Source organism: Chrysemys picta, chromosome 1 (genome assembly GCF_011386835.1).
Source record: "Chrysemys picta bellii isolate R12L10 chromosome 1, ASM1138683v2, whole genome shotgun sequence".
Lineage (NCBI taxonomy): Eukaryota > Metazoa > Chordata > Testudines > Emydidae > Chrysemys > Chrysemys picta.
This window is the reverse complement of record NC_088791.1, coordinates 316,442,212-316,456,035: the sequence shown is the minus strand read 5'-3', so window position 1 is coordinate 316,456,035 and position 13,824 is coordinate 316,442,212. Positions and strand designations below refer to the sequence as shown.

The following is a 13,824-nucleotide window of genomic DNA, read 5'->3' as shown; positions in this document are numbered from 1 at the left end:
GCACATATATCAATGAGGGAAGATTGTCCCTCAGTAATTGAGAATTTAGGGTAGGTTGTCCTTTTTAGAAAATACAATCCATGAGGATCTAAAATTACTGTCATGCCCAAATCTGATGTATGCGCTCGGTTGTAGATCAATCAACAAGCACAGTGACAGATCTATCTTTCTATCAGCCATTTTGAGTGTTTCCTTGCTGGTTTTGCAGTTGCCTTTCTGCAGTCTTTCACTCTGTCGGTGTTAATATAGATTGATCAAAGATTCAAACCACTTTTGGCTTGAAAGCTACCGAATAGTTCAACATTTCTGAAATTCAAATGTTTAGCAGCTGTGTAAGCTGTTAAACAAAATGGCATTTTATTTCTTTCCTTATACTGTATTTTATGGATCAATCGAATAACTTCTTGTAGGCAAAATGACACATTTCTATTTGTGTGTTTCACGTGACCAGCTTGCTTATGTATGTGTGGGGAATAGGAAGTCTAACACTTATTTACAGGAGGACTGCACTTTATCAGAAAGCTTCTCCTGCTTTTTGCAAACTGTACAAAACCGTTTCTTTCTGATATGAATCCCACAGGTACTTATCCTTCTATGAATTCTGGAATTGTTTATATATTTAATACCCCTTATTCTTTTTCTGAGCCATGTACTTTACTTGTCCCAGGGCCTTTCCTCTACTGATTCAGGATGAGGGTTTTTCACGCAAAAGGGTCCCGTACATTTTTCAAATTCTTTTAAATTCAACAAATCTATATGAAATTGTTTATAAAGATGTGTTTTAAAATGGGCTCTAGTCCTGTGCCGATTTACACACATGCTTCACTTTGAACATGTGACTAGTCCCATAGACTTCAAAGTTAAGCATATACATACATCTTTTTAGGATTGGGATCTTAGTGTGTAAGTCTGCCTAATTTGGAAAGGAAATGGCCTGGCCCTGATCATAGTAGTAGTAAAGATTGTGATAGCAAAAGATTGTAATAGCCTCTAATACTTTATCTTCCCACTAAAATCAAGTTAAACTGTTTTGCTGCTGCAGCAGGTAATAGAATCATAATTTTTATACAGTGTCCTCCAGTTTGTTGGCAAATTGAGCTAGTGTGAATCTTTAACAAAAATGATTAACTTCATATCTGTAGCTAAAAACCCCAGACACAGTCTCTCCCTGCCTCATTTACTACTAACAGGTGAGGCATTCAGACATGTTCAGTTCAGCAGAGGGCTTTTCCTTGGCCTCTTCCCCCTTCTCACAAGACATTACTTATGTGGCTGACATCAGCTGAGTTCACCATCCTCCCTGCTGACTAGTGACATACCTATGTTGTTGTCTTTAAAGCGCCGTGCCCCCCCCCCTTTTTTTTGTCCTCTCCCCTCTGGGGCATGCACAAGGGGGGGCAAGCAGGGGTGTGGGCCCCCCAGTGATCAGCGGGGGCACAGAGTTCCTCCACCCTGGGGCTGTGCGGGGAGAGCTGACAGCCCGAGGCCATGCAGGGGCACAGAATGTGCCCCCACAAAAGCAGTCAAATTTTTATTCCTGCACACACCCCTGTTCCCTTCTAATTGGTTGCCCAATTTTCTTTGCTCCTCTCTCATTCAGCCCCTCTGACAATTCTACTTGCTGACTGGAAGCTTAATGCTGTATGCAACCCACTCCCAATTTCCCCTGTTGTCTTAGGCCTGGTCTACACTAACCCCCCAATTCGAACTAAGGTACGCAACTTCAGCTACGTGAATAACGTAGCTGAAGTCGACGTACCTTAGTTCGAACTTACCGCGGTCCAGACACGGCAGGCAGGCTCCCCCGTCGACTCCGCGTACTCCTCGTGTCGAGCAGGATTACCTGAGTCGACGGCGAGCACTTCTGCGTTCGATTTATCGCGTCCAGACAAGATGCGATAAATCGAACCCAGAAGTTCGATTGCCTGCCGCTGAACAGCACAGTAAGTATAGACAAGCCCTTAGTCTAGTAGGCAGGAAAACTGACACTTGCCTACGAGTCCCTTCTGAGCAGCAGAAATGCTAAGCCAAGTAGGAATTCTACCAGCCTGACAGGAAGGATGTTCTTTAGAGGCTTAATGCCTTATAGCCATGTGGCCTGAATGGAAGAACGTTTCCCAGGTGCAGGGCCAGACCTGTAGGAGCCAGAAATTGCTCTGACCACAGCTGGAGCTGCTGAAAAACTGGCGTAGGCATCCAAAGGCATTTCTACCCTTCCTTTTTTATGTGATTTTTTTTTTGGGGGGGGGGGGGAGGGAGGGGTGTGATGGGGTGGAACAGAAGATGGTTGGTTGGATAGTGACCATGGAAGAATGAATGAGAGTTTTGTTTAAGGGAGCACTTTTCCTTGAAAGATTTTGTGCATATTTTGGAGCAAGAAGCCTACGTAACTAAATACGCATGAATTTTTATTTTTAACCTCTGTCCAGCCAACCTATGACTTGCCCATCTATTGTTTATCTCTCACACTTGTTGCATCATGTCAGCTATTTGATTTTGAGCACTTAAGGGCAGAGAATATATCCATTCTAGATGGCCTAGCATGCTGTGGGCACACTAAATAAATAATATTTTACATTTAGCACACTTACTAAGTAGTTCTGTAAAAGCAATCAGATCTGTATCTCCTTCACGTTCTGGGATAAAAAAGTATTCCAAATAGACTGAAACATACTTTGTCTACCAGAACGAATGCACTTCTGTATTCTTAAAGCTAAACAACTTTATGTCCAGAAATTCAGAAACCACACTCAAGTTAATGTAGTACATGCTTCACTTGAATTTTGCAGATTAACAAGGTCAGTCTTTTGTCACTGATTATATTTTTTTTGGATTAATTCATTGTTATTGAAGGTAGCTTGTGGCTATCTTCTGGAAAATGGACTGAGGGAATATTTGACAAGAATTGAACATGGCATCATAATGAATCATGCCACATATTGCTGCCAAAGTGTGTGTGTGTGTGGTTTTTTACAGTTATGGCAAAAATAATAACTTTCTCAAGAAACATACTTGTATTCTTTAAATAAAAAGATCATTTTATGACCGGTTTCAAAATGTTTGATTTTAATTTAGTCGTCCATTAAGGCACTTAAGGTTTTAGTCTAATTGTATAGTAAATATTTTGTTTTGTGAAGAATATTAAAATACTTTCCCTCTTCTCCTCCTTCCCTCCACACACACCCCCCCCCCGTAACTTTCAGTATGAAAGCTTTCGTAATTTTGTTTAGCATTGGCTGTGCAGGTTAGACTTCTTCTTATAGACTGGCTTCATTTACAAGATTGGTAATTATTGTACATGGCAGGTCATCCAGAGCCTGTATGCATTAGAGGTAATACTTGGATTTAGTTTCTTGAAGCTAGATGTAATTTTAAAGCAAACATTGTATTGGTCTGCCTCTTTGCTGGTGGGAGCAATCCTGTTGCCAGTCCAAGGATAATTCTGTTTACTAGTTGGCACGCATGTGCATGCTCACACATGTATACAAAATAAAACAGGACATGCAGTGAAGAATCTGATCCTTTTGGTTTGATTGATAACCCTTAAAGTATGGTTCTGCTCTTTAGAAGTGACTTAAAATGGTATTGTTGTCTTTGTCTTTTTTTTTTTTTTTTTTTATTGAAAGTGCTAATCTTACAAATAAGGACTTTTTTTCCTGTCAACCCTGCAAACCTGAAGTTAAATTTGTGTTCTTGCACATCATTAGTGGGGTTTTTTTTTTTAAGTTATTGCAGACACCTGTGCAACCATATTGCTGTCACTGGGGTTGCACAGATATAACTATTTGGAATTTAGTAAACCATTCAGTTGATGTACTTCTGAAGCCTTTCTAGACCATCAGATGTCATGTATGCAGTGACTGTCTGTCCTGGGCTACTCTTGCATATCCTCTGTGTTGGAAGTGGTGTTCAATGACGGGATTTTGTCAGTTAACCTGTGTCTGAAATAAAATAGCTCTAACTTTTATGGAAAAAAGGGAAATTCAGGATCTAATACTCTTCCCTCTCTATCATTCATCATGACAAAACACAAACCTTAGCTGTTGTTCCTTATTTCTTATGTTAGTGCACTCAGCACTGAACAAGATGTAGTGGGCAGTACTTACTCTGTCATGAAGAGTTTACAAACTTAATTATTTCTTTGGGTTTTTTGTGCCAAAAAGCTTTTGGCAATGTTTAGTGTTTTATTGGTGCTTCCTTAAAATTGGTAGACTACCATAAAGCTCTAAAATTCTTCTGCCAGTCACATTACATGCTTTAGTAATAGTTAACATGGATGTGCTTTTATTTTTCAGCTCCGAAGATAAAGTAACTGTCCACTTCATAAACCGTGATGGTGACAAACTAACAGCTGAAGGGAAAGTTGGGGACTCGCTGCTAGATGTTGTTGTTGATAAGAATCTAGACATAGATGGATTTGGTAAGTAAAATTACTTGAATACTGTACTTAATTTTTGAAAGTATTATTGACCAGTATTCTCATTTGAATGGGATGTGTCTTAAACATAATTATCTTCTTTAGAACTTCAGAATTTGTCTAACTTTTCTTTTTCTGTCTGGGGCTGCATTGAGTATTTAGAATTTAGTTAATATACAACATTACTTTTTGGAAAACAGAAACATTTTGCTTTGAAGCTTTTAAAAATTTACACGAGATCTCTGCAGACAGATCTCAAAATGGAATTTTAAACAATGTTAGCTATAGCACTTTCTCTAAAGGGGATGCACCCTGAAGATTTTCACTCCCATGTCTTTCACGCAATCTGTCTGGAGCCTGAGTCTTTCTCTGTTTTGCCCACTGTAGACATGCTACATAGATAGTTGATCTCCTAATGGCAGTAGCTATTCCTGCAGGTGCAAAATCTGCAGAACTGGCATATTCCCATCAATGGCAAGTTCCTTCTGCCTCTGTCACTAAAACTCCTCTTCATCTGTTGTAGGGCTATCTGTAACACCCATCACTGTTGAATGTAAGTGCTGAGAAGAGGAACCAGCCAAGGCCATCTGCAGATATGGGCACACAGTTTAGCTTCTGTGCACAGGTGTAGGGGGGAAACCCTTTTACTCATCCCAGTTCAATTATTTCAACATCATCCTATTAAACTCTGCCTTCAAGGAAACCATATCTATTTTTTAGAGGGGTTGGATAAAAAACCTCCTTTCCCTTCCTCCCAAGTTCCACAGACACTGGTAGGAAGTGTGGTCAGGAGTATTTCCCCTCTTCCACAAGGTTTCAATTAGGGAACCAGAGTCCCTGTTCCTCTCTCTCTCTCTCTCTCCCTCTCTCCCCCAGTCTGTTTCACAAATGCTCTGACTAGTCTTCTAGGTACCTGTTTTTGAGGGGAGGGAACCTCTCACACTTTTCTTCTGTTGGCTTCTCCCTCTCCTTGTCTTTCCCAGTTTCAGTTTGGGCAGGACATGGAATAAGTAGTCTCCACCTGTTAGACCGGGGTGCCAATTGGTTCCTCCAGATGACTGCCACCCTCCACTGGAACAAGCCAGGTTGCTCACCATGTAGGATTTAGACTGCATAGCAGAAGTTGCCTGCTCCATTCATTATTTGTCTGGGGCAGAGTCTAAGGATCAGATAATCCCTTGAAAGGGGCTGTTGAAATTTAGGGAGAAAATTTTTCACAAGACCAATGAAATGGAGTTGGGGCGGAGGGCAGCACACTGTGTCAGATATTTGCTCCTGAAAAAGTGTCAATGAATGTTGAGCCATTCGGGCATGAATTAACACAGAGGTGACTTCAGTAGAAAAAATTGATTCCACCCTTGGAAAAGGTCTGTATCCCAAAAGAATCTTGCAACAGAGAAACCTCATAGACTCTAAAGCAGAGGTTCTCAAACTGTGGTCTGTGGACCACCAGTGGTCCGTGAGCTCCATTCAGGTGGTTTGCAGATAGTTCCCTCTAAGATGCGCGTCTGGGCAGCCACACACAAGAGAATGAAGGGCCACCCACCTAATTAGTGGAGTCGTGCAGGTGTGGCTCCACTAATTAGGTGCCTGGACCCTGGAGAAGACGCATGTGTATGGTGAGGGGTTGGCCTTGGGGAGAATAGGGGGTAGATGGGAGGGGGAAGTTGGGTGAGAAGACGGGTGGGGGGGCGGGCGAATTTGAGATGTGCCGGGCTGTGGTGGCCAGAGAAAGAGGCAACTTTCCCTAGCTACAGGGCTGCGGCTGTTGGGGAGAGACAGCCCTCCTTCCCAGCCTCAGCTCTGTGGTTGCTCTGGTGGGGGAGAGACACCCTCCCCCCCCCTCCCCCCCCCCCCCCCGTCCTTCCCAGCCTCAGCTCTCTGACTGCTGTGGTGGGAGAGAGGGGAGGGACCCCCCTCCTTTCCAGCCCCAGCTCAGGGGCTGCCCTGGCGGGGGAGAGGGCACATCCATCGCATTAGAAAGGTAAGACTATTGATATTAAAATATGATTTTTATTTGTAGAAGAAAAAAACGTTTAAGGTTTTTTTTGGTTTTTTTTTGTAAAGTGCTTTAGATAAAAGCGCTATATAAATAGTTAAGTAACAGTACAAACAACATTTGGAAAGATCATTAAGTGGTCTGCCGCAACCCTCAGTAATTTTCAAGTGGTCCGTAGGAAAGAAAGTTTGAGAACCACTGCTCTAAAGTCAGAAGGGGCCATCATGGTCATCTGTTCTGACCTCTGGCACATCGTAGGCCACAAACTCGCCCACATGCTCCTGTTATAGACCTATAAACTTTGGCAGAATTACTGAAATCCTCAAATCTTGATTTAAAGACTTCCAAGTTATGGAGAATCCACTATTTACTCTAGGTCACGCCAGCCAATGATGCGTGCCCCTTGCTGCAGAGGAAGTGTGGGGGGGGAACAACACCCCTGGGTCTCTGCCAAGCTCACCTGGGGAAAATTTCTTTCCAGTCTTAAATATGGTGGTCAGTTAGACCTAGACCATGTGGATAAGATCCACTAGCCAGACACTTGGGAAAGAATTCTCTGTAGAAACTCAGAGCCCTCCCCATTTAGCATCCCATCTCTGGCTGTTGGAGATATTTGCTAATAGCAGTTGCAGATGGGCCATATGCCATTGTAGGCAACTTCATCATGCCATACTTTCCACAAAGTTATTGAGCTCAGTCTTGAAACAAGTTAGGCTGGTTTTTTTGCCCCCACTGCTCTCCTTGGACTGCTGTTCCAGAACTTCACAGAAACCTTAGTCTAATTTAAAGCCTAAAGTTGTTGATGGACAGTTTATATCCATTTGTTCTTGTGACTACATTGTCCCTTAGCTTAAATAATTCCCCCTCCTCGCTAGTGTTTGGTCCTCTGATATATTTATATACATCAATCTTATCTTCTGCCATTCTTTGTTTGGTTAGGCTAAACACCCAAAGCTCCTTAAGTTTCCTCTCGTAAGGCAGGTTCTCCATTCCTCTGATTATTCTCCTAGTCCTTCTCTGCAGCTGTTTCAGTTTGAATTCATCTTTCGTAAACACTGGAGACCAGAATTTCACTCAATATTCCAGATAAGGCATCATCAATGCCTAGTACAATGGTAATAACACTTCCCTAACTCCTGGAGGAGTTGGAGTATTTCAAAATTTAGGATTTGATTTGACTTCATAGTTTTGGCCTCTGCTTGATCCAGAGGGAGTCTTGGAATTGTTCTTTAGGAATAGTAAAGCACCATGCTCATTTATGATGCTGTGGAAGTATTACTAATCCATTACATTAGGCAGCAGCCAGTGTTGCTTTTTGAGTCTCAGAAGTAGGAATAAGTAGTCAACAATAACTGAGGCCATGTTAATAAATCTGCTCTGTTAAAGTACCAAAGTAACAGTTTAGGTTTCATTTCAGAAATGCAGTGTTCAACTATGGTGGGGGTGATCTTGATGGCGGATGTAAGGGGAAACTAAGTTGTCGCATTTTTTCTTTCTCCCCCAGCCAATTGTACTGGAGAATTGCACCTATGTGTCTCTTGTACAAAAAATACAATGTGATTGTAGACTAAAAGGTATCCAAGCAGTTGAAGTAACATGTCTTTGCTTTTCCATATTTTTCAGAAAATGCTATATATTTCATTTAATTTACTGAATTAAAACTTTTCTCTTTCATATAATATCCATTTTACAGTATTAAGAATGTAATATTCTGTAATTCCTAGATAAGAATCTTACCTATTGTTTTCCTGTTGTGTAATCATCTTGCAAAGTTTAGGTACGTATTGCTTAATCTGCATATGCAATAGTATATCAAGTCATCTAGTGCCTATTGACGTCTGTGGGAAGATTCTCTTTGATTTCAATGGAACTGGACTGGGTCTTTGGCAAGTAAAATTATGATTTATTAAGTATCATGTGCAGATCCAAATTAATGGATTCCAGTTTTTATAATAGCATCCAAAAGCTCATATCAGAACAGGGGCCTTGTTATACTGGGCACTGTATAAACTAAATAAGAAATGGTCCTTGCACTGAAGGCCTCTCAATCTCAGACCCCAAACTGCAAGGTTGTCTGTGTACACAAACCACTGAGCTCCACTGAAGGCAGTAGAGCTCTGCATGGCCAGGGATCTGCCCACACAAATCAACTTTCCGGATTGGGGCTTGAGACTAGAGCTAGAATAAACAAAAGGAGGGAGTGGGTGAAGATGGATATGAGTGACAGAGAGGAATACAGTAATTAGAGAGGAACAAAATAGAGTTAAATAGAGTGAGGTACACAATTTGCAGCATTCAGTCTTGTTTAAAAAGAGTGTAAATAAACATATTCGTGATGTCAGTCATCCGAAATCTCCTTGGTATACTTGTAGAACCTCTGTTCACATCAATAGAAACTGCATACATATCACAGAAGAATAGACTCCTAACATGATCATTTAAAACTAAAATGGTTGGCTTAGTAAAATTTTTAAAGCATGTCAAAATATTATAGTTATTCTATTAAGAATTATAAATACTATCTAATACCATAAATACCACAGCATATAGGCCTCTAGCTACTCTGCTTGTATTCTATGTAAAAACATCCCTTGTTAATCTTGAAGCAAAAAGCGGTGGTCTGTAAGTTAAGAAGCCAAAATAATTATGTGAGCAAATTTAAATTTTTTTGGGGGGGAGCAGGGGGAAATCACAATCTGGCTGTGTGAGTCTACGCTACATAATGTTAAAGAAATTCAGTGTTTTATTAAAACAGTCCTATATATCGAAGTACTTTGGTCTTGTAAAACATTTGCTAGGAGTGCAATTTTGTCACTAGGGGGCAATCCAGATGCAGCAATAGTGCTATAGGGATACTTAAAACTATTTAATGACTTAACTATAGCCACCTCACTTAATACTACTTGTTTAACAAAATTAATTATTTAAATAGAATGGTCAGTGTGATGGGATTACATAATCTCAATTGAAAATATTTCCTCTATTTGTGTGGCTGATTTAAGTAACTTGTTTGGCTGGTCAGCGTAGCAAGTGTCTGACCAGGTGTTCTTTTGAGATCTTCAAAACTTGCATTTTTCACAAATTTGAGAAGAACTTTGTTTTCTACCCTCCTTTTTAATTGGACATTGTCCCCTGTACAAGTTGGGATACCTGGTATCAACTGCAACACATCATGACGGACTCTAAGCTGTTGGGTTCAAACCCTGCTAATCCCCCTTACTACAGATGTAGCGGATGCCTGTTCTGCTTGGCGAAAGAGCTCACTTGTTTGGGATGTGGCTGTGCTTGTCTTTCTCTGCAAGTACTTGCTAGTCCAGAAACTCTTGCCTCAAGCTACATCTTTTAGAGCAGGCAGACAGACTGAGAGTCACTTCTGACCCAGAGGAAATGTTAACCACCAAATAGAGCCAAACATTTAATCAGCCAGCACTCCTTTGAGTGGACACCATACTTCAGGATCTAGAGAGAAAAAGGCAAAGTGCTGGCAGCCTCTGAGCCAACACTAGCAGTTCTGGCACCTGTGCCCCTGACACTAGAAGGCAACTTTGAGAGGTGAGGCCAGATGGAGCATAAGCTTGGCTCCAAGTACCATCCAGGACAGTCCTGCAAGGAGGACTCTAAGCATTACTTATCAAGACATATCCTCCAGGGCTTCCTGTCTGAACATGCACCATGCAGGGAAGAAGATCTGTTGCCAACCTGGGTACTGATATTGGTGACTGTGCCAATCAAGGGCCGGAGATGCATCTGTTACAGGTCTGGGCAAGTGCCTCCCTTTGGCTCCTCACCAGAGTGCTGTGAGGGATCCAGCAACTGAATCGTTGGGTGTTTTAAGCCTCTGGAGTCTGAACAGGGACCAAGATGGGGACAGTGCTTGAGGCTTCCAGGCATGCTTTCAGGGTGCAGATTGTTTGGCACTTTTCCCTCCTGAGAGTTGCAAGCACTTGCTACAGCTTCCCTGCCCCTAGAGTCCGTTCTGACTCCCAGACTCTTCCTATAGCTTAAACACACCCTTTCACAGAACTCCAGCATAGGGTGGTATGAGTTCACAGTTTACGTCTTCAAGGGGCATATTAATAATGTAACATATGAAACATGCTAACACTTTGCACAGGATCTTACAACGCTGTTCTTTCTTTAATTGCATGAGAAAGACAGAGATCTGTACAAAAATAACAAATCCAATACTTGTTTCCCTGGACCCTACTCCTCAGTTTTGTCATAGCTTCAGAGTATTTTGGGGGCTGGGGTCAGTCACCTGGGGCTGTCCAGGGTCCTTCAGGCGTAGTGCCTGACTTGAGTTCTGAAACATAGAGCCTCTCTCTACCCTGGTTTCCTTTTCTTTCCTTGGCTGGTCTGTTCCCTTCCCAAAACTTCCTCTATGGGTCCCAGTCTTCCCTCCTGAGTCTGTTTATAACCTCCTGCTTTGTCACCCCTATCTCTTTGTCCCTCTCAGGGAATTTCCATTCTTTCCGCTATCCCCTCCTTGTAGGTAAATTGGGGGAAGTTGGAGAGAACTGTTTGCCCCAGACACTGATAGGTCCTTAACAATTGGCTATTCTCCCAGGCCTGGGAGTTACATGCTTAAATGTTTTTCAGCAGTGGTGGATACACAAAGACAGAGGTCATATATGATGCAGCAATTTTCATGATAACCACTGCATAATTTCATCTTATCAACCACAATTCATAAGTTGTAGATCAGTTCATCAAATCATAACGTTGCTGTAGAGGAGACAGACGCATCCTCTGCACCAGAAGCTGCAGCCGGCACGAAGGCTGTATCACTCTCCAACCACACTGTTTGAGGAAGGATACTTCTCACCAATTTTACCACATTGGATAGGGATCCCTTTTCTCTACCTTTTGGAGAGCATCCCCAGGCAGGTTTTCAGGGACCCCCATTTCAGGCCCCACCTCAAGTGAGATATAAGTGGCATTGGATCAGCCATCTGCAACCTGACCCAGTATCCTTACAGCATACCTTCTTGGCCATATTGGCCTCATTGCAAACTATCATCATGTAAGTTCTGGAGCAGATCTTGCTTTGCCGCAGCATAGTTAGCCAGCCCATCCACACCAAAGCCTGATGTCCGCCTCCAGGAGCAGGCAACAGAGTGACAGCAGAAACCTCCGTCAATGTTGTCACTAGATGAAACGGAGGCAGTGCTATTGGTCCCAGTACCAACAGCTGATCACTTCCAGGATCTCCAGTTCTAAATCAAAGGCCCTGGGCCACCTCCTTCCTTTGGTAATGTTTGCCCCAATGTTGGCCATCCCACCATGTCCATCTTCTCCATCTCCCACAACTGTCCCTGCCACCATCTCGTCTCCCTCATGCCATCATTCCTAACCACACACCTCTTTCCCCTCCTTCTCCATCCATGCCACTGTCTCTGGAACACCCACTCCCTCTTTTTTTTTTTTTTTTTAAAGAATCATAGCCAGCTATGGCTTCTTCATGTCTCATACAAATAATAATAAAAATAAACACTGAAACAATGGTGATAGAGGTTAAGTCCCACAAGCTGTTGGCATACTGAGTTTTTTGACCCTGGCAGGATTGCCCTGCTGATCAACAAGGGATCCTGTCACCTGCCGTTGTCCCTGTGTACTGCATACTTGAGCCAGTGAAGGGACTGCAACAGGCCCTGGCCATTCTATTGGGCACATGTAAATGAGTGGAAAAAGGGATGGAGCTCTTTTGAAGCAGAACAGATTGGGTGCTCCATTCACTAAAAGTCTCTCAGTCCATTCTACATTCCTTGGGGATCTACACACTGGGTTCCTGTAAAAGCCAAATAAAACCCAATTTTAGCAGAGGACACAGTCCTACTCTGTGTTTACAGCGCATGTACCTGAGAGGAAAAGGCCCCAGTATTCCAGGAGACCCCATTTTTTGTGTGCTCCTTTGGACACAAAGGAAGTGACAGGTTTGGTAAGAATGTTGGGAGCCACATGCAAGCCATTTTAGCACTTACCACCACCTCGCCCCCTTCCACCAGACTTGGTCTACTATCACAACTGACAAGCGGCTGTTGGATATCCTCATCCAGGGCTACCCCCTTCATTTCCATCCTCTTCTCACAAGCTCATTACAAAAAGAAGTGACCTCCTCATTGCTTTCTCTAGGTGCCATAGAGGAAGTACCTCAGGAATATAGGGGAAGAGGCTTCTACTCCTGGTATTTCCTTATCCCAAAGAAGAAAGAGGGTCTTTGTCCTATATCTAAGACATGGGTTGACTGAACAAATACATATGCTGCTTCTGATTCAGGATGGTAATCCTCTCTTCAGGCTCAAGACTGGTTCATTCCTGTTGACTTACAGGATGCATATTTCCACATCTCTCTCCACCAGAGAGAGGTACCAGAGGAAGTACCTCATATTCACAGTGGGGCCAAATCATATCTGTACAAAGTACTGCCATGTAGACTCTCCATGGCTCTGAGTCTTCACAGAATTCTTAGAAGTAGGGGTGACCCACATAAGCAGTAGGGGCATTCTTATGTACTCTTTCCTGGATGTTTGGCTGAGCAGAGGCAGATCCTAGCAGGAGACCGTGGCAAGTCTAGACTATGCACTCGTGCGCTCTCTCTCTGTTTGCCCAGCTAGCCCTGTTGGTGATCTATCAAAAAATCTTCTCCTATCCCATCATAGACAATAGAGCTCATAACAGCTATGATCAAGTGTTCAGGTCTGAAAGCACGTATCTGCCTGAGGACAGATTCCTGCTAGTGCAATTACTATTACTTGAGCTAAAATCAACCAGACCATGATGGTACAGACTTCCTTGGGATGTTAGGCCATATGTCGACATGTATGTACGTAACATCACTTGCCAGACTCCACCTGGTGCTCCTTCAACTCTGGCTCAGATAAGTCTACTCCCTGGAGAAATACTGGATGAATAGGAAGGTCTTAGTACCACCTCATGTCATTGAAGAGCTGAGCTGGTAGCTAGAACCCAAAAAACATACAAGGAGGTGGTACCGTTCTCTGCCCCTTCCTTTACAAAGACATTAATTGTGGATGTATCACACAGGTTGGGGAGCCCACCTGATCCAGATGCAAGGGACCTGGTCCCCCAGAAAACATAGGACTTCACAAAAATGGTGGACTTCCTGAGCAGAAAATCTGTTACCAATCACAAAGGGTCACTTGTGAACCATCATAGAGCTGATTAATTCCATTATTGGGGGGAGGGATGGAATTCCTTTGAAAGACCAGTTTGGCACTGAAGAGAATGTCAAGAATCTGAACCTTTCTTCCAGAAGGGGTAGAGGAATCCAGAGGATTGTTATTGGAAACCTTCCTTCTGTAATGGAGTCAAGACCTCCTATATGCCTTTCCAACAATCTTCCCAGGGCACTATTCATAGTTAAACGACACAGAGCCACAATCCTCCT

At 42.7% G+C, this 13,824-nt stretch overlaps 1 protein-coding gene across 2 annotated transcripts in view; it reads left to right on the top strand.

The window, feature by feature from the left end:
- FDX1 (ferredoxin 1) overlaps positions 1–13,824 on the top strand; it is a 39,000-nt gene that overhangs the window by 8,272 nt on the left and 16,904 nt on the right. For both annotated transcript variants that reach the window (XR_002888903.3, XM_005308878.5), the window contains exon 2: positions 4,296–4,420. Coding sequence is in view for 1 of the 2 variants with exons in the window: in XM_005308878.5 (XP_005308935.1) it covers positions 4,296–4,420 (125 nt within the window). In the remaining variant the exon portion in view is untranslated. The remainder of the gene's footprint in view (positions 1–4,295; positions 4,421–13,824) is intronic.